This window comes from Sebastes umbrosus, chromosome 19 (genome assembly GCF_015220745.1).
Source record: "Sebastes umbrosus isolate fSebUmb1 chromosome 19, fSebUmb1.pri, whole genome shotgun sequence".
NCBI classification, from domain to species: Eukaryota; Metazoa; Chordata; class Actinopteri; order Perciformes; family Sebastidae; genus Sebastes; species Sebastes umbrosus.
In genome coordinates, this window is record NC_051287.1 from 15,354,467 (window position 1) to 15,379,721 (window position 25,255).

The window sequence follows — 25,255 nt, forward strand, 5'->3', positions numbered from 1 at the left end:
GCAACTTTTTAGGTTTCCTCTATCATCCTGTAGACGGCTTTTAATGTGAAGAATGCGGGATGTTTTCTCCGGGAAAACCCAACGGATGTGACGCTCGCGAGTGCCTTTACTTTCTTCAACTCTGCTCTACTTTTTAAAAGTGTAGAACGACAGCTAACGTTGGGTTAGAAATGGAGTCCGCTAACGCCAACAAACGACCAGCCCCCACCACCACTCAGACTTCGACACAAGTTATATCTAGTGAAGCCCATCTGGCAAAACAGGAATGTGACCGACGTCGGGGGGAAAACTAGGATCAACATCGGCCGAGCCTTCGATTCACGGAGGGACCTTCGTTTGGTTTTGGGTATCAAAACGGACCCCAAGCTGGCAAAATTCCTATTGGACACGTATGCTAACATTACTGCCAAGCATGTGGACTATATAATAATATTGTGATTTTAGCGGTCAATCACTCGTGTGTGCCGCCTCACTGTTTTGACCAATGTTCGCTCGCGTTTACGTAGTGCAAGCACAAGCGTGAGCAACAGGATGCTGACTGTCTTAAATTGTTGTTAACAAGCCATTTCTGATTCTTACATCTAGCCCCTTTAAACCAAAAAAGTAACTGAATTTCACCATTTGCCATTAAATCACCACCTTACGGCACAGAAAACCAGTTTAATTTGCAGAAAGTGCATGTTTATCCCTGTTCTGGCTGCAAACCAAATCCAGGCTAAAAAACTATTAGAACTATTTCAAAGGCAATTAAACTTTGCTGAACTTCCTCTAGCTGCTTTGTGTTACAAATAATTAAATGTGTATATCCTCATCTGACATCTATCATGTTGAAATCTTTTCTATTAATAAGCTGCATTATCAAATTAATTTTTTTTAACCTTTTAGCTATTTGTTGAGATGGGAGCTGATCTTTTCTTTTCTGATGATGTTTGCGTAGGGAATCTGAAAGACACAAAAAGAGACAAATGGTAGATTAATCCTGAACAGACAAGTTTTGGACACATACTGCATATGCACATATTAAAGTTTCATTTAGATATACTGTACAGTATTGTATAGTCTTGATACAGCCTTGTAAACCGTACGATTAAACATCCCTCCAATCAGTGGTCGCCACAGACAAACACTATGAGCATTTGACTTATATGACTTGTGTTTAACTTCCATGCAAAATGGCTTTTTAGTTTTAAAATAATGCATTATGTGAGGCTTAATAACACTATTTTGTCTAAATTATTTTATGAAAAGAAACATGTTACTGTGAATAATATAAAGATTTCAGCACGCTGATACTTTAAGAAAGGGAAATAGAAAATTCTGGGCGAGACGTGTAAAGTTTAGGCGTGATATTCCATCAAAATTCTAAAACATGTTGCCGCAACATCAATCTGAAATTTTGTTGGAGTTCATTTGAATGTCTGAGTGAAATGAATGTGTCATTACTCTCAGACAGATCCATCTGCTGGTTCCAGACACATTAGTCAATTTTGAATGTTTTTTTTTTTTTTTTTCGTGCGTGCGTGTGCACTTCAGTGTGCGCGTGCACGTTTATAAATGAGCTTGAATGCCTGTTTGGTCGCCTGCCTTTGCGGTTGCATGACTGCAGTGCCGTGCTCTTGTGTGTGCGTGCGGGGGTTTGCGATCATGTGCATGCGAGCGTGTGCAGTTGTTGCATGTGTCAGAACGCAAAAGACAAACACCGTCTGTCAGCCTGTCTGCCAGCTGCTCCGGTGATTGATGTGGACGGAAACACTCAGACGGCTGCAGAGGAACTTCTCACCCATGAAAGACAAACTAGATGATTGGCTCCGTCTTTTTGACGGACAAATAAGCAATAGGAGAAGTGTCCACTTGAGTCCTATCGATGGCTTTATCTATTCTAAATTTAATCTAGCTTTAAGACGTGGTTTAGGATTTCATATTTATTACAGCATACCGTAGTTGTGGTGTTAATTTGGTTCTTATTGTCACATTTCATCTTGCATTTTCCTCTTTTCCTGTTAAAATTGTGTAACTATATTTTACTGCAAAGTGCTTCATAATTAGTCTTAATTATATTCCTTCTGAAAACCATTACCCGAGATTGTTTTTCAAAGCGAACAGTGAAGCTTTTTTTTTAAATTCACGCATCTATAAAAGGGTGTTTTATTTGTCTTTTAAAGGCGCAGCAGTGTTGAGCACTGATTGTGTCATTAGGAATCTCACCATCTGTAACTGTTGGACCATCTCTTCTCTGTAGGCGAGCTCTCGTTTCATCTGGTCTTGGAAATTATCTGAAAATTAGCGTGAGAATCTATGATTAGCCTGAGAAGTAGTAGTAGTAGTACAATTTGAGTAGCTGCATCAAGTACAGTTATTATAATACAGCTGGTGAAGGGAAAAAGGGGAAAAGAGAGACAGAGGTACAGAGGAGAAAATGGAAAAAGAACTTCAGAAAGACAGAAGAGGAGAAGTTGCCCTTCAGAGTATGAAAAAGGAAAAAGCGAGGCGAGTTAAAAAAAAAAAAAAGTGACTTACGAAAGACAGGAAATGGCGAGGTGCCCTTCAGAGCGTGAAACTCTTGCTCCAGTCTCCTCCTGAAGTCGATCTGCTCCAGCAGAACCTTCTGGAGCTCCTCTGCAGGAGCAGGAAGGAGGAGAAATTAAAATATGAGGGGAAAAAGAGAAGACCGTTAGAAATAAAATACATCTTTATTAATTCTATGGTCAATCCATCTGAGAGGAGTGCGACTCAAATGAACAACCTTTACCTTTCTCCATGTTCTCGACGTCCTTCTTTAGCGGCGCAGGAGAGGCAGCACCTTGGCTCTGATCACCTGAAAACATAAAGCGACATCATTTCAGATTTTTGTCCCACATGTGTCATTCTTAATGTCAAATATAAGTTACAGTATATCAGCTATATTTTGCACCGAGAGTAGGACTGACTCCCCGTCAGTCTCGTCTGATTGTATCTTTATTTTTGCATTACTTATTGCATCTTTAGTACGAGCACTGTCATTCACTCTTTGGCCTCTAGGTGTCAGTATAAGTTTGTTTGTGGCAACAATTTGACGGCACTGGTAGATGGAGACCTTTGCTGCACTCACTCCCTCTCTGACATCAGTCTCTTCTTGCTGTCAGATCATATTGCTTTCTATTAAGAAAACAAAAGAACACTACTTGTGTTCAGAAATTAGAGTAAATCGATTTTGCAGCTCGTAAAACTGAAGCGAACACTAAACGTTTAAAAGGCCATTGCACCAATTTTGCTAAAAAAACAAAATAGCAAGCTTGCAGGTTGCTCTCAAACTGTTGCATTATAATGTCAGCAAGGTTATTTTTTGGGGCAGGTGAATTGCTTTGACCATTATCAGCTGGCTATGAAAGCTTCATGAGGATAGAGCAACCGTAAATGAATGTAAAACAGCATTATTATGCAGCATTTCATATTATGTTTATTATGTCTGTGTAAGCTTTGTTACTGCTGGAGGCAATCTACTTGTTGCTTTAACACTTCACCATCTTTTTCATCACATGCTGTTTTCAAATTTACCACTTTGAAAGTTTCTATATTGTTCTGTGTGTGTGTACGTGTGTGTACGTGTGTGTCTGCGCTAACGTCTGAATTGTGACAATGAGGCATCGTGCGCCTTAAATGAAGCGATCCAGCAAACTCGATATGTATATTCTCCTCCAGTCATTTCATATCCCGGCTCCTTAAGCCTCCCCATGCTTCTCTCTCTCTCATTTAGAGCAGAGAGAGCTCTCTCCTCTCCTCTTCCTCTCTCCTTTTCCTCTCCTCTCTCTGTCTCATTTGACAAGCAAATTTGCAGACAGTGCCCGAGGATAACAACCTCGTTTGACAGTCAATTAACCGTGAATAGTCAAAGCCAAGGCGGTTTGCATTACATAAATGGAAAATTAGATTATTTTTTCTCCCTAGAAACAGAGGGAGAGTTTAAAGACAGTGGAGGGGGGGTTTGGGAGGGGGGACTCGGAGGAATCAGGCCTTCTAATCACGTAGAGCTTCCCACCGCCCAGGGAGACGTTTGGCAATCAGGGGAAAGGTGGTCTCATTTAATTTGTTTCGTGTAATTTTTCGAAATACATTATACATTATGCGCAGGGATCATTACGGTGCGTGTGTGTGTGTGTAGGGGTTGAGGGAGTGTGTGTGGGGGGGCAGATATAAATGTTGGCACAGATGTCATAAAGCACTTTTAATGTCTTCCTGACAGATATAAAAAGGCAATAAGCTGTGATCTTTTTCAAACGGGAAAGGGTTTTTTTTTTTGCGCTGAGGAGGGGAAAAAAAAGGCAATTATGTCGACGGCGATATGGGTCTAGGATGGAGATTGCCAGCGCGGCTGCTTATCTCTGAGCTGATGTTTTCTTGTTGAACTATAACGGCCCCCCTAAGAGTAACAGCCCCGGCGACAGCGGCCCGCTAAAGAGAGCAGCTGTGGCAGAAGCGGCAGGCAGAAGCGGCTTTTTACCACCGCTGTTTCATCTCTGTGTATTTATATGAATCCCTTAACTCACGTCTGAGAGGAGGAAGAGGAGGAGGAGATTGAGGTGGATGAAGCTGGAGATTGTGGAGCTTTCTCTGCACTTGCTTTAAGTATTCTGAGTCTCTTTTGTGTAATAAGAAGACATGTAATTTTAAACATAAAGTCAAGTTTTTTTAATCAGAATTGTTTGTTTTTTTCATGAATATTTTCACATGGTGCATCATCCATAGTGTGTGTGCTGAATTTCAACAGGGACTGCTGATTTTGATGCCATTATATAAAACACATGTTCTAAAACAATGTGTTAATTCTTTATCTACCTTCAATCATACTCCTGCTCTGTAGTTCTAATTTGCAAACTTCCATTTAAAGCTGCATTTGCAAATATTAATTGTGTTTTGTTTGTTTTTATTATTTTATTTCCCCATGTAAATGTTTCATCATGATTAAATCTGAAGTTTTATGAAGAACTCAGATTTGCTCTTCCATGTGAGATTCAAATTACACTAGAGTACAGCCAAATGCATAAATTAAATTAACCTTGCTTCCCTAATAATTATACTTTTAGGAGTACCTAACACGTAATTTTAAAAATAAATTCTGTATTTTCTTCATTGATTAAGTTGGTGTTTTACCATCTACAGAAAAAAAAAGAAAAGAAATATTTGTACCTGAGCTTTCCCTCCAGTAGTCGGGCGCTGACGTCTCACTCTCCGGCACAAAGAAACTATTCTGCTCTTTGTTTTCGTCTGAGAGCAAATGAGACCGAGAAAGAGAGACAGACAGGAAGAGAGTTTCAGTAAGGCCCATTGGTTGAGCTGGTTATCCGGACACATGGAGATAACTAAGTGTGCGCATGGTGTGAGTCCTTTGTGTGTACTATGTGGGCCGTGTGAGCACACCACCACAAAACACACACACACACACACACACACACACACAAGACATTTTGTTCAGCGAAAGGGTCAGAGTGGGAGATGAGAGGAGCAAATGAAACGTCACAGGAATATGAGCCTCGCGGGGACACAGAGGCACTATAAAACCACTCACTCAGACACTAAATGAAACAAAGACGCTATAATACAACCGACTCAGACGTCTGATAGTGTGTAACAGTTTGCTGAAATAGATTGTGTGATGCTATTTGATGAAACAGTGTAAAAAGCTGTGCAAACATTTGATGAAACCAACACATTGTAAAAACAACTGTAGGGTGAAAGATGTCGTGAGCACCCCCATGCAAACAGCAGAGCATGCAAAGTGTTTGTTTTTTGTAGATTATATATGAAAGAGAAACCATACTTTTGGTTCTGCAAATGCTAAATAGTGTATTCTAAGTTTTAAGAGAACAGTATTTTACAGTTTAAAAAAGGTTGAGTTGCACAAAACTGATTTTACTTTTAATGCGAGCAACAGTATCATGTATCTTTATCTAGTGCGTAATCTGAACAGAAAAAGGTTTTTAAAACAAAAGATTAAAATGTCTGTGCTCACCAGAAATGCTGGAGTTGTCTTTGGTTGCGTACACAGGTAGTCCTTCGTCTCTGTTTTTGTGAACCTGAAAAACAAAATATAGTCGAATTAGAATTTCCTATAATATGCATCATATAGTTCAATTACAACAGAGCACAACATAATGGCTTTGTAATTCTGATTCTAATTGTTTCTATCTACATGGTTTTTATTTTTTATTCTAAGTACCTGCTATAATTTTTTTAATTAATCTGGATTTTTTTTTTTGTGTAAAATGTAACTCATTACTTGAGCAAATGTAAGGTCCCTGGTTGGCGCTCTGCTTTTTATCAGTCAATGGTAGCATTCACTCGTAATGATCCAATTTGGAGTACATGGTTAAACCCTTTTTTTTCCCTCTCCCTCTCTGAAATCAGTCAGGTGTATTTGCAGTATGTTACTCAATGGATGATTTAACTCTGATCTGGTTTAAAATGCTCCTCATAACTCTACCTCCCCCCTCCTCTCTCTCTCTCAGAGGCCTGGTTAATGTGGGAGTCGACAGGTTAAAGATTAGAGTTGCCCTAACAGGCTGGGGTGACAGAGGGAGAACAAACACACCGTGGCCATTAAACAATCCACATCTGGGCCTATTAGCCAGGATCAGAGTGGGGTGACTGTTTCAATTTCTACAGGGAGAAACCAGCCTATCAATCTGCTTATGCAGATCACATCACTGCCTGACTGCAGCACCATTTAAATAATAATTAGCTAAAGTGGCCTGGGGGGATATTTACGTTTTTGTAAGCTGGGTCCTCTCGGTGAGGCGGGGTGGAGCTGGAGAGAGGCGGGCTGGCAGTAGGCGAGGCGGGCGGGCTGGGGGACTCCTGCTGGATGGGGTCCGAGGAGGAGGGAGGGGAGGTGCTGGTGTACACGGCGCCACTCCCTCTCTCCTTCCCCCGCTCCTCTCCGTGACTGTCGCTCAACGCAGGGAGGTACAGGTTGGTTTGAGTCTGTGGCGGCCTGCTTGTGAAGCTCCCCTCCTCGTCCTCGTCCTCCTGTTTCGACGACTCCACGTCCACCTCCCCCTCCTCCTCGCTCTCCACTCCCTCCGCCTCTCCGTCGCCTCCACTGTCGCTTCCGTAACTACAGCTGCTGCTGGGCGACAGCCGCTGGTGGCGGTCCGACCTGGTGACCACGACCCCGAAGTCCTCGTCTGTCGCCCCGGCGACTCCTCCGCCGTTGCTGTGGAGCTTGGCGATGCTCTCGGCGTCCTTAATGACAGGTCGGAAGGCCGAGCCGTAGCTCTGCTTCCTGGCTTGCAGGGTCGGGGGGTCCAGGAGTTTGAGCCAGCCCTCTGACGTCACGGGGCGAAGGTCAGGGGTCACTGTTGTGCACTCTGGGTCAAACAGCCCGGTTCTGGGTGTGGTAGTCCCGCTGCCGGGGGCCATGGTTGCGCTGACACTATTTCCGTTGCCGGCAACAGCTCCAGGCTCGCCGGGGTCTGAGAGATCCAAAAAGGCCTGCCTGAGAGAGGGGTTGTCTGCCAGGGAGGAGAGGGCGCTGGGCTGAGGCTGGAGGTAGGTGGGGACGGGGATTCCTCCTGCCGCTCTTGGTGGCCAAAACATGCAGAAAGGAGGATAAAAAGTGTCCTTGCGTCCAGGCCATAAAAGGCCCGACAACCCTGCTCCTTTCTGCGCACCTGAAACATCACCGTCATCTTTTTTCTGCTGGCAGAGGCCGAATGTCGGGAAGGGGTAAGGCGAGGGGAAGAGCGACGTGGGAGGGAACTTCTGCAGCATGCCGAAGCCTTTGCTCGGTACAGGGATGACAGGGTAGCTGCGCGGTGCCTTACGGGGAGACAGACTGCCTCCATCCAGATCATCGTCATCTTCAAAGCGGGCTCTTTTCTGAGCACCTAGGTCCTGCCCCATCATGTGAGGCACTACCGAACCTTGGAGACTCTTCATGTGACCCATGGAGGAGCAATGGGATGAGGAGGGCAGTGCTCTCTTCCGGCTGCCTCCGTTGAACATAGCTTTGACGTCTTCCCATGCGAAGGCTAACTCATCGGGTGGTTGTTTGTCAGAGAGTTTGAGGTGTCGTCGCCAGGAGTTAAAGTTGGCAGCGTCGGGCTGGGTGTACTTGGCTTCTGGTGTGCGGTGGGAATGGAAAATGAACTTATTTGGGGAGAAGTACATGTTGCACAAAGCGCACTTGATGCATTTGGCCCTGGAGCTGTTGTAGCGTGCCGGGATGAAGTTACCACGGCAACCCCAGGCGCACTCGTGTGTCACATCGAAGGCAAAGTTGTCGGGCAGCTTCGGCGGCGCGTTCTCTCCCAGAAAGGACTTGCAGAGGCGCTCGGCTTCACGCTTGGTGATCATGCCACAGCGGCGTGATGAGATGGGCATGGCGCCGGCCCGGCGAAGAATCTCCAGCTGAACCGGAGTGCACTGGACACAGGTGATGCCCAGCGCCACGCGGCGATTATGAATCTCATTGTAACTGTAGTTCTTGAGGAGTGTGTTGGAAATCTGTGCCAGGCAAAGTCTCTCGTTGTGATCAATGACCAGCGACACGATGGGAACGCCGTATAGGATGACCTGGCCGACCTGGTTTGGCTTGAGGGGTGAGGAGGACGGAGAGGGGGAGGATAAGGAAGAGGATGAGGAGTGGTGATGGGCGGGCCTGGGCGGTGTCAGGGGTTCCTGCTGGTAGGGGCCTGATGAGCTCGTCATTATGATGTCATTAGTGCTCGAAAGATGGGTCTTGTTCATACTTGGAGGAAAACTGTTTGTAGAACGACCTGCATGAAAAAAAGAAATAAAAAAAGATCCACATGTTGATTTTGTTTTACATTAAAAAATCCTCTTGTTAAAGTTCACACACACACACACACACACACACTCGTCGTGTCTCTCTGTATTATACATAATATGAAACAGCTAGATAATTACTTATAATATACAATAATTTTACCATGTAGTTGTGCACAAATATTTTGATGATGTGAGGAATTTGTAAAAAAAAAAAAAAAAAACTGAATATTATTTTAAATTAAATGCATTTAAATTAAATGTATTTGTTACTCAATTTATAGGCAAATACCTAATTTCTCTTTTTGTATTTAATCTAATTATTTTTTTAAGGAACTGGCTAAATTGGAAATATTTCACTAACATCACTATAAAATAAAAATTAAAAAGAAATATGTTTTGCCATCTGAACTACTCATACACAGTATGAGTACAGAAAACTTGTAAACTGAATTTAGATACTGAATTAATATTGCTCTGTGAAGTGTTTGGTTGACAGCAAATACAAATATTTTCATGTAGTTCCTCTTTATTTAAAAAAAAACACAAAAAAAAAACACTCAGGAACATCAGTAAATTAATTTATTTTTTCCCAAAATAATAAAGCCTCCGTAAGCATTTTACAGATCTCTATTCACGGCTCTAAAGTAATGATTGTGTTTGTCTGTGTGTGAACAAACTATGAAAGTATAACACACTCTTAACATAACGGTTACAATGAAAGTGCATTATCCATATTTCCACCCAAGCGTATAGGCACAAATGAATGTCTAAACTTTGTGTTTTGAAATATTAAAATATCTTTTATACCTATAAAACAATGTAACCTAAATAGTTCATCCTTGACCACCAGTGTTAGATAAAAGGAAACACACACAGGTGGAAATGTTTTGGGTACAGTTTTGTTAAACTATTATGTCAACCTCATTTTCCTATAAGAAAGTCGGCAGTGGAAAGTTGGTGGTGGCACATTCAGGCATGTCACACTGTCTAGACTAAATGCTGCATCTCTTCACCTTTTTTAAAGTCTTCCTATTTATTTAGATTTATTTTAAAAAGCATTATCATGTAAATGGCAACAAGGAAATTACTGTGAAGAGAAAGTATGTATAACTGGAAATGTTCATGTGCCGGGTTGACATCAAAATGAATTGTGCCATTGTTTAAACAAATATTTTGAATGTAATACAAAGCACAATTTTTTAACTTCATATTAAATGTCTGTTTAGTGGTGAATAAGTTATATTACTTGGGGTTTATTTCATAAAGATGGAAACTCCTGAATTTCTTTTTGAAATTTTCATCTTAAATAAAACACACTGATAAACTATTTTCTGTGCATCACATTTGGGATATTTTTTAAGAGCAAAAAACACATAAACTGCAGAAAAAAAACAGAGAAATGGGTTTCCATTTTTTCCAATAATTTCAGGAAATGTTTCTTTGAACAAATACATTGCTAAAACATTCAAGACCAATTATTTTCACAAATTGCATTCAAGAAAACATAACCATAATTAAAACAACACAATACTGAAACATAGGTGTTTAAATTAAACAATTTGAATTGGGACAATTTATTACAGCGGATTATCGTCTGGGCCGAACAACAAGAGAAGAGTAACGCAAGGGTTAATAAACCAATTAAGCAATTAATACTAACTCAAGAGTTCAGTTTGGCTTCAAATTACACAATATATTTGAATATTTACATTAGTATAATTTCAGTTCAGCCCAGATTTAATTTCTAGCAAACTAACAGGCCTTTATTAACGCTTGGAAGTTAGTCAGGCATCATGTTTATCCATGGCACAATATTAAAAGCTGAGGTTTGTAAAAAAAAAAAAATGCGATGGTAATAACATTCATATAATAATAACCTAATAATAATAATAATATCCTAATAATAATAATAATAATAATAATAAAAATGATAATAATAGCAGCCTAATTTATTTATTGACGGACTGCACACACTATGTTCACCCATTCACTCTGTATCTTTTATATCTCTATTATTGTTTTTATAATTTTTGTATACCTTTACCTCTCCTGTGTTTCACTCTGTTTGCTGATGTTGCTGAACTGAACTGAACTAATATGCCACTGGCCCACAGTAATTTTAATGCAACGGAATGTGAAAAAATCTACACACATCTTCAAGCAATTTCTTCTCTAAATCATTTTTAAAGCCTGTTTTCCCACACAGTCCCACACATGTTTTCCTTTAGTATGCAGCATGCAACATTTTTAGCCAACTTTACAGGAACAATAATGTGTCGCGCTCCTTACCTCTGACTCCCGAGAATAGACTCCCGAGAAAACGATCAGAAAATATCCCCCAGTCACGAGAGGAATCGATGTATCCTGCACATCTGTAAAGAACTCATGTTTAGAATAAACACAGACGGAACAGAATATGGAACACTGAGTTGTATCCGTGGAAACGCTGGATGGATGCGGTGCCGGCTTTCGTCTCCAACTGTCGGAGAGTGTGCTGCTCTGCTCTGTGAGATGTGAGTAAACTGCGACGCTCGCACCGGCTTTATTCGCTTTTCAAGAGATACCACGCGCAGTCCTAATCTCTCCCTCCCTCTCTCTCTCTCTCTCTCTCTCTCGCTCTCTACCACGCACCTGCCTCGTGTTTGATTGGCGTGTAGCGCGAGCTCAGCCCACCTATCCAGGACACACACACACACACACATTGGCTACACTTTGACACACACACTTTATTCCTCCTCCTCTTCCTCTCCTTGTGCGTCCCCGTCCAGCAGCCAAAAATTACGTGTGGTCTCTGCTAAAGTGCCACTCAAATGCTGGAAAAGTCAAACTAAACTATAGACTCACTTTCGCGCGTGCAGGAGATGATGACCCCCCCCCCCCCCCCCCAAAAAAAAAAAAAAAATCCCAGAGGATGAAACTCCAAATAGTCTCCTGCACTATCATGAATCCAGCATACTAATTTACGCACTATATTAGTGACTTAATGAATATTCATTTTAAATTAATTGACACAAAGCCTCTACAACCAGTCATAACTACAGAACAAGCCATCAGATGGGAGTCTGCTGGTGGACTGTGAATGCTTGAGGGAAACCCTAGTGTAAACCCTAGAATAAACCCTAGAATAAACCCTGGAATAAACCCTAGAATAAACCCCAGAATAAACCCCAGAATAAACCTTAGAATAAACCCTAGAATAAACCCAAGAATAAACCCCAGAATAAACCCCAGAATAAACCCTAGAATAAACCTTAGAATAAACCCTAGAATAAACCCTAGAATAAACCCCAGAATAAACCTTAGAATAAACCCTAGAATAAACCCCAGAATAAACCCCAGAATAAACCTTAGAATAAACCCTAGAATAAACCTTAGAATAAACCCTAGAATAAACCCTAGAATAAACCCCAGAATAAACCTTAGAATAAACCTTAGAATAAACCCTAGAATAAACCCTAGAATAAACCTTACAATAAACCCTAGAATAAACCCTAGAATAAACCCTAGAATAAACCCTAGAATAAATCCTAGAATAAACCCTAGAATAAACCCCAGAATAAACCCTAGAATAAACCTTAGAATAAACCTTAGAATAAACCCTAGAATAAACCCTAGAATAAACCCTAGAATAAACAAGTAAGTAAGGAGTGTGACTTTACCCCTGAGATGCAAATTAATTACCAACAAACTGCTGACATGCACCAGCAGAAGAGCTTGGCTTGGCATCGTGGCTTTTAAACACAGACACAGTGTGCAGCAAAACATTAACCTGATCGTATAGGGGCCCAAGAAAGTAAAAAAAAAAATAAAGGCTGAGACAGCAGACAGACAAGCAGGCAGGCAGGCAGGCAGGCAGGCAGGCAGGCAGACAGTCGGATCAGAATCATGTCTGTCAGTATACAGCTGATTCTCAAGGCTTTTGGAAATAGGACTCTCCATGCATGTGCAGGTTGTTCCCAGGAGATAAAAAAGCAGCAGGAAGCAGCCTATATCATCTGTTGTAATTGAGGGTCAGAGGAGCTCCCAGCTAAGCGCCCATGTGCTACAATTTATCTGAAGAAGGCCCTCAGAAATTGCAGTGTAAGATTTCATTTAACATTCCCTCATGAGTATAGGGCTGTGTAATTCTGGCGATACGATACGTATCATCATACAGGGGTTAGGATTCAATATATTGTGATATTGTAAGTAAGGCGATATATTGCGATTTTTAAAAAATTAATTTTAGGAAAACTGCCCTATAAAGAACACACTGCATAAAATGCATAAAATCAGAAACACTTTTTTGTATACAATCAGAACAGTGGGATCTGCATTTGCATTTATAACAGTCCCTGTAACATCATACTTTGAGAGGGCAAATACACGGAGAGGGCATATCTCTTTGCAAATTAAATAAAGTATTGACTGAGTTAATCTGTGCATGTAAACTATTAAATAAAAAATGTGTTTTTGAGAATCGATACAGTATCACAAAACATAATAACACGATATTTGATTTTTTTGTTTCGATATTTTCTTACACCCCCTACTCGTGAGGGCCCAGGACTTCCTAGCTACACCCCTGCTCCAAAGCTTGCATGCTTCTCCTGCTGCTGCTCAATTACTTCTTCCACTAAAAATATGCAGGCAAATTACAGATATGAAGGCGCAGACCTAAATGTGAAGTCTGTAACCCAGATATTAGCTGCCTTGTATAGTCATCATCAGGAAACGTCTGAGAGGATGCAAGATGGGATCTCATTTAACTCTGCAATGGTGGATGCAGGGGGGAGTGTTGTCCCAAATACTGACTGTCCTCGTTAATTAAAGCAACTTAATGAAGTTGTTTTTCAGGACAAATTCTTTTTGTGGCCTGTGTCTCATGTCTGGGACGTATAAAAAAAGACTTTACGCCTGCAATGGCTGATCAAATGGGATGCCAGTTTCACAAATGCAAGCATGTCAGACATAACACAGGTGTATCTGTGCTGCAACCTACAGTTTAAAGTGAACTATATAAAGAGGAGGATTGTTGGTAGATGGACCATTGGTACAAACAGACACTTCTCATGACCTGTAAGGAAGGTTTTTGTTAACAGTGAATGCAATTTTCTCCGAAGGGCTGAGGTTAGAATAACTTTGCATGATTGGTTATTGAGGCATAAAGGCCTGTATGCATTCAGATTAAAGGTGAAATAGATATTTACCACGGGGGGCCAAGACAAGCAGGAATGAAATGAACAGCTGCTATAAGTTTATTTCAGTAGCACAGTCTGTGAGCTCTACATAAAAAATAATACGGATTCCTTCAGTCAAAGCTGCCTTGTTACCATTATGTGCCATTTTTCTTTTTACATTTATGTGAGTAATTTGACTTTAATGTAAGTCTTCCGCAGTCATTTTAACCCGAACCTCGATCTTTTCCTAAACCTAACCAAGTTGTTTCCTGTAAATACGGAAGTTTATTTTGAAAAGACTGTATGCATGTTATTATTAACACATGTTGCTGGACATATATCTTTAATGTAAATGTGTCAGAACCTCCTTTTCTAAATGTTTTTTCTAAAGTATTTATAAAAAGTGAAACTCACAAAAACACTGCAATTTAAGAAAAAACATTTGATCCAACTTGTTTCTTTTTTTTATTGTTTTAAAAAATGTGTCTAATGGATTCTCAATCTGGTTAAAAGGCTGTTGGATTATTGAGACTGGCTGTAATTTATTCCCTCCCAATCTTTTCTCAATAGCATCTTGATAAACATGACAGGGTCACTCTTAAATCTGTGCGTGTGTGTGTGTTTGTGTGTGTGCGTGTGTGTGCGTAAAAGCGCCACAGCAGAGAGCGCGAGCCCCATCTGCTCCTTTTCAAACCAATTTAGGTTGTCACCGCGCGTGCTTTTGTCTCGCGGACGGACGCCACGGGAACACTATATAGCTGCGATGGGACACGAGGGGGTGGGGGCCGCGGGCGCGAGCCACGCACGGGCCTCAGCGATTGAAGCGAGTGACGTCACAATAGAGAGATGAGAGGAAATAATAGGATTTAAAAAAAAACAGGTAGCTTTAAAAGCTTATAATTAATATTTGTATGTGTCAGTAATTATTTATATAATGCAATATTTAATAAAGACGTTGCGACAGTGTTGAGTTTACTGATTTTCATAATATTTTCTTGTCCTGTCAATCAGTAAAGGTTAGTAACTTAATGTTCAACATTTAGTCGATTTTTAAAAATATTTTTTTATCCATATTTGGACATTTATTTGCAGACTTATGTTGTAATGGGCTAAAGTATAAAATATGTTTTAGAAATTGATTTATATTTTATTTGTTTGCTGGGAAGCTTTGACATTTCTATTATAATAATCAAAATCTAATAGACTAAGTTTATGGCTATACTGGTATCTTTAATAAAATAATTTACTGGCGATTTCCCTTTATTTTTAAACAACAATAATACATTTTTTTTTTATTTGAAAGAGCATAATGATGCACAACTTTCTCTCTCTCCCTGAGAAAGATGTCTCTGACATGTTATCAAAAGCGGAGCATGTCTAAACCATGTGAAGCAGGAAGAAAAAAAGGCTTATTGGAATACAATAGCGCTATTAGGCCCCTTTGGAATACATTTCACTTTTTTTTTTTTCTTCATAATGCATTAGCTCGTCGCCCTACTGAGAAATTAATCATGCGTTTAAAAAAAGAATTGCTTGTGTGACCTCGAAGGGTCAAAGCAGGGAGAAAGAGGGAGAGAGAGCTCAAAACATAATAAATTAAGAGCTACAACACTAAGTGAGCTTGAGACATTTAACATGAAATCTGTCAATAAATGAAACATGCCCCAGGTGAGTGATTACCATATTGAAATGCATCACCTCTTTTTCTCAAAACGCACTGGAGCCATTTCATTTTTATCATTCAATTATTTTACAAAATAAAATTATAAAAAAAATAATATAAAATTATTTAAATGTTTTATAACTGTTTTTTTCCGAATTGTTCAGATTATTTATTTATTTAAAATTTAGAGAATAATAATAAAAAAAAATCACAAATCGGTATTTAACCATGTGCCAAATATCCAATCCTGTAACAACCCACCATCAGTGCCTTTTTTATTAATTTATTGTGGATTTAAAAGGCAGATGTAGGCTACAATATGGTGCACATGCAGTCGCCCTGCATGCTCCAGTTTTAATCCTTACTTAACGCCGCACGTCTTTTTACTGAATGGCAGTCTTCTGTTCATCTGCAGCGAAGATTTACTGCGCATTACAATTAACACGCGTCTTAAATAAATTGGAGAAAAAATAATAATGATGATTATTGATGTTGTTTTGATGTTGATGAGGAAAAAAAAAAAAAAAAAGAGGATTGTGGATTTGGACAGTTGGAGTGGATTGTGCGCGCGTGCTTGTGCGCGTTCCCTGCTGCGCGCATCACTCTCTCCTGTTATATCTGTTTTATTGCAGTATCAATAATGCTATTTTTGGTCTATTCACAGTATCAAATATACACACTTAAGTCTTATAACAGAATATGATCATGCACATTGCATCCTATAGTCTATTTAAAGTTGCTCTATAAAATAAAATAAAAAACATTTTTTCCAGTATTATAACATTTTGGTCCAATTTTGGTTTTCTTTCTAATATTATTATAAATGTTACAAGCACACACAGCAATAATGCTATTTTTGGTCTATTCACAGTATCAAATATACACACTTAAGTCTTATAACAGAATATTATGAGGCATATTGCATCCAATAGTCTATTTAAAGTAATGGGCTGCTCTACAAAATAAAATAAAAAAATCTTCTTTTTTTCCAGTATTATAACATTTTGGTCCAATTCTTTCTAATATTATTATAAATGTAACAATCACACACAACATGTGTGTAATATCCATATCACCAGTAAGGGTGGGCATGTATAGAGCCATCCGTTCTAATTATGCTTTTTATTTGTCATGTTTCTATTTTTTACAGTGTTCCCATAATATACACCAAGAGAGACTGTGCCACTGTGAGCGATGCTCAGTTTGTTATAGACGTGAGCTCGCCTGAGGCGGTTGTACCAATTAGCACGGCAGACCAACCACTAAAGATTCCCATATTTCACAGAAGATCTGGAACATTAGCCAGTGAGTGAGTTATTGAAAACAAAATATATATTTAAAAAAAACACATGATGCAATGCTCAGAGAAGCTGAGTGTCTTTATCAACCAGAAATGCACAATAGGCCTTAAATCCTGCTGTAATTGAATACATAGGCCCCATAGGATTTCATTCATTATTTCTTGTGTGTTTATTGCTTTTTTTATTCAAGAGAAAATAATCATTTTTCCCCCCTTCAAGTTTCTGCATAATAATTAATTTGACCATAATGTAATGAACTATATGGAGGCCAAAAATTAAAGCCCCTTTTTGTGTTTTTTCTAATCCCTCTAATGATTTCCAAATCCAGACAGCAGATCAGATTTTTTTTGTTTGATGTGAGCCCATTTGTGCAGGGGTGTGAGTGCTTGTGTGTGTGTTTTTCTATCCAACTATAAAAGAAGTTGCGTAGGCGTTGCATAATGACGACACACAAGATAAAATGAGTGAATAAGTAAAAATATTTCTTGAGAAGGAGCACAAAATAATAAAACTGGAGCAGTTTGGAAAGACAATAAATCACTACAGAAATCACTAAAAGAAATATAAAACCATACAATAGATAATGGAGAACTTAACTGTAAGTCCCTTTAGGAATATTACAAAAGTCCTATCATGATACTGTATCATTGGCTAGACCAGACACAGACTGATTGCAAGTTAATGTGAGAGTATAGTTTAAAAACCCTGTAGTTTTCAATTCACATTCTCCAAATCTCTAACTCCAGAGATGTTTGGGTTTGGGTATAGAAGCATGTCTGCAACAAAATACCTTTGCAGTGTTTCGGACAAACCACCTTCCTCAATTTAATTAAATTGACTCCACTTTAATATGGACAAAATCTTCCTCTGAGACAGTAATCTAGTTGGTCTCTGCACACACTTGTAAACAGAGCAGACCGGTAAAACGCAGTGCAATGTGTTGAAGCATCCTCTTAAATTAACATTATTAATCTTGTTCTCATGTAGACATTTAAATCCCCATATTAATTCATATCTTTATAATATTTGAATGTTCAGCATTTTTCTACAGATGCAAATAGAGGGGTCAAAGGTCAAAAGCAACCAGTCCTACAATAAATATACTGTATATCCATATAATACAGCAGGCTGTTCTCATACACCGTTCGTATAGCTAAAACTTACGAAAAGTAATACTCTGTCATTCGTATATATATATATATCCCACAAAATCAATTTGTAAGTATTATGAAGTAAATTTCCACTTCCGCAGTCATTTTAACCCGAACCACAATCTTTTCCTAAACCTAACCAAGTTGTTTCCTGTAAAAGACTGTATGCATGTAATTATTAACACATGTTTGTCACATATTGACATTCGTAGGAAAATGCACAACAAATGAGTACTTTAAGGTAAATTTACAAAATGTTGTATGAGGATACGCTGCACACAGTTATAGGAAGTTATAGTTTGTATCATATAGTTAGCAAGTCTATTGTACTTTGTAGTGTTTTTGCTGCTTTAATATCCCCATAATACACAAGCAATATGATGTTTATGTCTATACAGTATTGTTTTAATATCCTTATAGTATCATTTCCCGTGATCACTTTGATTTTTCTTTTTCTCTGTTCACCATGGGATTAACCGTGGCTTTATTCCACGAGTGATTTTGTACAGGACACCTGCCGTATACATTCAGAGCTTCTGGGGAGAGATGCAACTTTACTTACTGAACGATCCGCTTTCGTAATTAAAGGCTTGCTTGGCTTTTAATGACCCCTGAACACAAGCAAACTTGTGGAAGTTATTCTAAGTGGAATGAGTAATGAGACGTTAACGGTGAACACTGAAGCTGAAGCCAATTAGCTCCGGTAGCAGACAGACTGCTGGGCGCTATGGCACGCTTTAAAGGCAAGGAGAGTGCCTGCAAGGTCAGAGGGGTCTGGGTACAGGGTGTGTGTTTGTGTGTGTGTTTGTGTGTGTGTTTGTGTGTGTGTAAGGAGAGCACACAGCATGCCTGAAGTTGTTTGGAATATGCAAAATTCAACATTATAAAGGATTTTTTTTTGGTAGAAAGTAATATTATTTTCTTTGTGATTCTCATGAAACTCTTCCAAAACACATTTTTTATAGCATGTCTTACAAAAGTGAGTATATAGGGAAGGTGGTGAAGCTTTATATCTACTAATTTGAGAGATGAACAACTTAACTACAAAAGCATTACAGATACCAGCTTTGAAATTTGCTCGACACGGCGAACCAGTGAGTAATTAGTTGGCTTTGTTTCGTGGTCAAAGTTTCATTAGCATGTCTTCATAATGGACTTGAGTGCCAAGAGTGTTTTCTATGTTAAGTGCTTGTGGGAAAGCTCTGATTTCAATCCAAGCTGGGATATCTATTAAAAACCTTCAAAACGTTCACACTAGATCAACTGCTTTATGAGTGTATTTGTGACACAAAGTGTGGAAAAAGTTACTGTACCACTCACACATACAATACTGTTTCTTGCGTCAACCCCCGTACGCCTAATTACGCTTAACAGCACTATATACACCACTAAGCATACAACTTATTTTTTTTTTTGGATCAGGTTTGGTAAAAAAAGGAAGGAAACAAGACAGAGATCACAGGCAAAGCGACACACACTGTATAAGACTATTATCTCTCGTCCAAGAGAATCATTCAGTTCTCCGCGGGGTGTCAAAGCGACACATCTCGGCGGGGAGAAGACTAACCGAGATGATCTCACAGTATCACGGCTTAATTTTCTTTACTGGGGAATATTCGGCGGTAATGTAACTTAAATAGGCCATTGTGGAGCAAACTGCATCATTTTATATGGGACATAAAATCATGGAAACTCACCAAAAAGGAAGATTGGCACTTAGGCCTGCACAATGCGTTAAAATGGATTCTGAATGAATTACCACAAATGTCGTCCCATAAGGCCTGTGCTCAGTAGTTTCTCACTTTGTGTGTGTGTGCTCACACGTGTGAGAAAGCTTGTTTTTCCAACAAAAAACTTCAGTTCCTGGCTGTTATTAATCTTGTACACCTATGTGAAGAGTTTATAACTTCTAAATGATATGAGCACAACAGAGAAGGCGTGATTAATGGCATGAAAGCGTCCTTTTCTTCGTCTTTATACATTTTACTGGAGCTCAAGTGCAGCAACTGACAGGTAAGGGTTGAGCGTGGTGCTCAAAGGTACATCAGCAGGACACGTTCTGGTTGCTGCTGGGATTGAACCTGCAACCTGTTGGTTACAGGATGGCCTCAGTTTCACAATACGACCAATGTGCAATATATGGCCGAAAAGTATGTAGACACCCCTGTCCACTTCTGTGTACTTCTGCTCTGGCGCAGTGGTGGAAGAAGTAGATCCTTTACTTAAGTAAAAGTACTAATACCACACTGTGAAAATACTCCACAACAAGTAAAAGTCCTGTATTCAAAAACTTACTATAGGTAAAAGTATGTAAGTATGATCAGCAAATGTAAGTATGAAAAGTAAAAGTAGTTATTGTGCAGAAAAAATTGTCCCATGTCAGTGAAGTTTTTTGGATTAATATTACTGCTGCATTAATGTGTATGTTGCATTTTACGATTTTACTGCTATTGTGCTAATTTACTGTTTACTGTAGTTTAGTCTATACAGCAAGGCATCATATTCTATAATATCATTATGTGTTTGTAGTGGAGTAGAAGTATAAAGTAGCATAAAATGGAAATACTTAAGTAAAGTACAAGTACCTGGAATTTTTAATTAAGTACAGTAGTTGAGTAAATGTACTTAGTTACATTCCACCACTGGACGGGCGTTGCTTTTCATTACGCACCATAGTTTCAATTAGCGGTGTTTTAATGTACCGGTAATGACAATATCCGTGATATTTAAAAATGAAATATTGATATCATGTTAATAATACATAATATTGTGTAAATAATCCAGCGTATTTGAAATCATTTTATATATACAGTTATGGTTACAGACTCTCTCTCCATCTACGTACACTCATGAGTGTACTTAATTAAGTTAAAGGTGAATTTGACTGATAACATTAGTATTTTTTTCAAATTGTCCATAGATATAATGATAGTATTCTTATTTGGAATTGTTTTCGCCATGATGATCATGTAGTGAAAATATGATATTGTGACAGCCCTAGTTTCAATTAAGGATCATCTTACTGCGACATCATCTAATGTTATTTTAGTGCACGTCCAGCTCCGTGGCAACAGTTAGCGGTTTTAACAAAGTACTGTTCCAACGCGACAGTGCCCCCGTGCACAAAGCAAGCTCCATAAATCAGAAGTTTTTCCCGAGGTTGGTGTGGAATAATTTGATTGGTATGCACAGACCGATCACATATGGGTGTAATGTTCATGTGTCCACATACTTTTGGCCACATAGTTTATATGCACAACACTACACACATGATGCGTCTCGTCTTTCCCCTTTTCCACGTTTCTGACTTGTCTGTCCATCTACCCGAGTAAACAAGAGCTATGTTAATGTGAACGTTAAGGGCTCTATTAGTGCTGCAGACAGGAAGCGGAACAACCAGGGCTTTTTCTATCCCTCTATTATTAATGAGGACTGGAGGTTAATCTACCGCTTAATCACCAGGCAACGTAGAGAGTGATGCAGAGACACAAGGGTGGAGGCTGGAGGGGGGGGGTAAATAAAAAAGGAGAGTTGATTTTCTACAGAAATCAAATGAGAGAGAGAAGAAGTGGAAGAGAGGCATCGACCTCATATCAATCAGCATGTGTTTGCCCACGAATATGGACGTGTAAAAACCTCTGTAATTGTCCCTGTGACGATTAGTTAAAACATGAGATCATCCCATTAGTGCACTGTTGTTGTCCCATCCTTTGCTTAAAGCCGCCCAGGTTCATACATGTTAGAAACTGGAAACTCTTCCTCTCAAAATAATTTGTGCGTCTTTTTTTTCAGCTGTCTTGCTCAGAGAGAAAACTTCTTCACCTTACAATAACTCTACAAATGTTTAAATCTGCTTCTGGTAATGAACCGTGAATTTTCAATCACATTATGTTGGTTGTTCTATTGTGGTTCCTTTATACATCGGTCATTCAGAATGGGATAGTTTCTTCTGTTTTGACGTTACGGAGTGGAGAGAAATCTTTCCCAAAGGGAAGGGAAGAGGAAGATGTGCGAAGATTTCGACAACGGTTTGTATGATACTTTACGAAAAGTTGTTCCTAATTTTTCAGGCCTTTTCCTACTAATATCCAGCAACGTGTGTCAATCTCCGCTCATTACATGCATGCAGTCTATAAAATTAACTTCCGTCTTCACGGGAAACAACTTGGTTAGATTTAGGCAACAGAACTACTTAGTTAGGTTTAGGAAAAGATCGTGGTTTGGGTTAAAACAACACCAGAAGTGGCGTAACTTAAGTACGGAAGTTAATGTGACAAATAAATCAACATTGACACATACACTCATTGGTGTTTTTTGACCCACCCATCCACTCCTTCCTTCGCGGCGTTTGTTATTCTTTATGCTTCCACGTTCATGATTACATGGATTACATACAAATTGATTTTCTGAGATACATATATATATATATATGAAGAACAGCCTGAACTGGAGGGTCTGTGCACACTGTAAGCCATCAAAGCCCAATGTTAGGTTCTTTTTTGGTTGCAAACAAACCATATTACCAGAGATTACAAGTAGTGAATTATGCTATCTACTGCCGTTAAGATTGCAGAGGTAGACATTGATCATTTTAACGCAGTAGCTGAAAGACAGATGATTGGCAGTGTATGTGTCTGTCATATGTATTCTTGCATCATCATGTTTTTCACTATGTCAGGGAATACATGCTTGAGTCCCAGCATATGTGTGTGTGTGTGTGTACACACCTGGTGTTGGTGTCGTCACAGTGTCACATCAGCGTGCCCCCCCCCCTGCACACCAGACACGCTTTAATTGTGTAATCCTGTGATCCGGCTTGTAATCCCTTCAAACATACAATAGTACAATATCAGAGATCTCTGCCAGATTATAGAGTTGATCTCTATTTATTGTTTATATGTTGTTCAAAAAAATAGACAAATTCCGTGTTCAACAACAGTTCACTGACACAACTTAACACCTAGTAGGATGCCGTGCAATGTATTACTACAGTATGTATTTAAAACAATTTGGTACATTTAGTTTGCTCAACTATTTTTGACAAATAATCATCAATGTTAACATGAAGGGAACATAAATATGCTTCTGTTTGGACAAAATAAATCAGAGTAATCTTTCCATTTCATTGTAAAACAAGAATTTAAAAATGAAATATGGAAAACAATTTGAAATCTGACACCAAACCTGAACAAGAGCAGTCTCCTAGGAAGAACCAGCTCACACGTTTCACTGGCAATTAATGTTCAAACACAAAAAAAAAAAGGCAGCACTTTTATTTTTCAATTATTTGATTTTTAATTATTTGATATTTGTGTTAAATGCAGTTCTGCTCAAGGGCTCGCCATTATAGATAGAGGCTGGCTTTTAAAGAGGGGCCACCGGGCAAAATGGTAAACAACAGAATTAAATGGTAATAATTATTGTTCCAGAAAATAATTATTGTTCAGCTGCCTATCTGCGCTGGTTTTTAAATAACAACACATATTAGCCGTCTTTTTTTCTTGTGTGCGTGTGTGTGCGTGTGTGTGTGTGTGTGTGTGTGTGTGTGGGGATGACGTGGCTTAAGTTGAATCACATATGCGAGACACAAACGGGCGCACACAGGAGGCAAACACAATGACACACATACGCTCATGCAGCTGGAGGTTAAAACACATCAGGTTTACAGAACATATACACATGTTATTTTATAAAATATGTCTTTTTTTATAACCAAATTAAACACTAAAACTCAGTAAATAAGTATTTTGATAACTTTCAGTTACTTGCTGATGAGTTTGCCATATTTATTTTTGTTCATATTGGAACAATTTATGGAAATATTTTAGAACAATTCACACAAATAAAATGTCCTTTTACATAACTCTGTCTGCCATCATTTTTGTCCAGGCCAGTTTCATTAGTTTGTTTTTTTAAATGATTCTGCTGAACCATAATTCAAAAACAATATCTGATTTTCATTAGTTCATTTTCAGTGAATTTTTATTTATTATTACTTTTGTCAGTTTCAAGTTATTTCAGTGACCATTGTGGGTTTTTCTTTCTTTAACGGAAGGGTACCAACAATTTTGCCTACGTCTGTATATGTAATGACTTTTCGCAAACAAAACACACTTTGTTTCTTTGACACAACAACTTTTGCTCATCAAAACAGGATCATACGCAGCACATGTGGCAGGATTTTTTACATCTGTATTGTTTTTGATGTGCTAATCTCCCCACATTAAAACTCAGTATCAAAACAGCTTTTATCATTATTATTGTTATTATTATTTTTCCTCCTGATCTCTCACTGAATTACTGCTGATCCACTGACGCGTAAATACCCCTCTCTACAACACTATGTGAACTGAAGGATTAACAACAGGGCTGATAGAGACACATGCGTGATATGCGACACTGATCTGACTGCACTAATGATGACAGAAATGTGAGTCTTTATATTGTTTTTGATGGGGATATCCAAATAAGCTTGAGTCACATGTGCAAATTTTATAAACACACACACAGCGCATGCTCCCTGGCGTAAGTACATACACAAACACACTGTGCCTTTTTAATACATACACAAAGATTAGACGCTACAAGATGTTTTTCATGTCTGTTTTTGGTGGATTAACATTTGCCTCTACATTAATGTAATCTATTTTTCACGACCTAATGACAGATGTTATGAATAAAAGAGAGAATAATAATGTTTTTGATGCCAACATTTGGACACCTGCTGAGGTTCATTCACATACAGTACATTATCCTTATATAATTACATGACATAATTTAGAGTTTGATTACATTGTAGAGTGATAATCAGGGCAGTTAAATATCTCTATACGGTACTTTTAATCACAATTCACATTGGCGTTGAATCTTAATTTTGAGTTTGAGTAATCAGTGCATCAGCCGCATATAAATGACTTAACACAGTAAAATGACACACACACAATCCCAACATACTGACACTCTGAGGCCTAATGTCAAGTCAGTTTATCTATTTAACCCACTTCAGCACAGACTGAAATATCTCAACCACCAACCAGGTATCACACCAAAGCGTTTAATACATCCGCCTGTTCACCAGAGGATAGCGTGTCAGTGTCATGTTTTGCCTCGTCGAAGGCGTGACTATTACACTTGTGTATGAAGGTGCAGCCACCAGCAGGTGGCAACAAAAAAACACTCACTTAGGTTTAGGCAACAAAACCACTTAATTAGGTT

At 38.9% G+C, this 25,255-nt stretch overlaps 1 protein-coding gene across 4 annotated transcripts in view; it reads right to left on the reverse strand.

Annotated features, from left to right (window-relative positions):
- skor2 (SKI family transcriptional corepressor 2) overlaps nucleotides 1–25,255 on the reverse strand; it is a 121,110-nt gene that overhangs the window by 2,537 nt on the left and 93,318 nt on the right. For 2 of the 4 annotated variants that reach the window (XM_037753754.1, XM_037753756.1), the window contains 7 exons: nucleotides 6,742–8,753; nucleotides 5,987–6,050; nucleotides 5,164–5,241; nucleotides 2,744–2,815; nucleotides 2,518–2,616; nucleotides 2,206–2,273; nucleotides 879–942 (listed from right to left, as the gene is read on the reverse strand). In XM_037753754.1, the coding sequence (XP_037609682.1) occupies nucleotides 886–942; nucleotides 2,206–2,273; nucleotides 2,518–2,616; nucleotides 2,744–2,815; nucleotides 5,164–5,241; nucleotides 5,987–6,050; nucleotides 6,742–8,753 (2,450 nt within the window). In that variant the 3' untranslated portion in view covers nucleotides 879–885. Of the gene's footprint in view, nucleotides 1–878; nucleotides 943–2,205; nucleotides 2,274–2,517; nucleotides 2,617–2,743; nucleotides 2,816–5,163; nucleotides 5,242–5,986; nucleotides 6,051–6,741; nucleotides 8,754–11,055; nucleotides 11,894–25,255 lie in introns of those variants that run through there. The other 2 variants (XM_037753757.1, XM_037753755.1) reach the window with 2 other exon arrangements.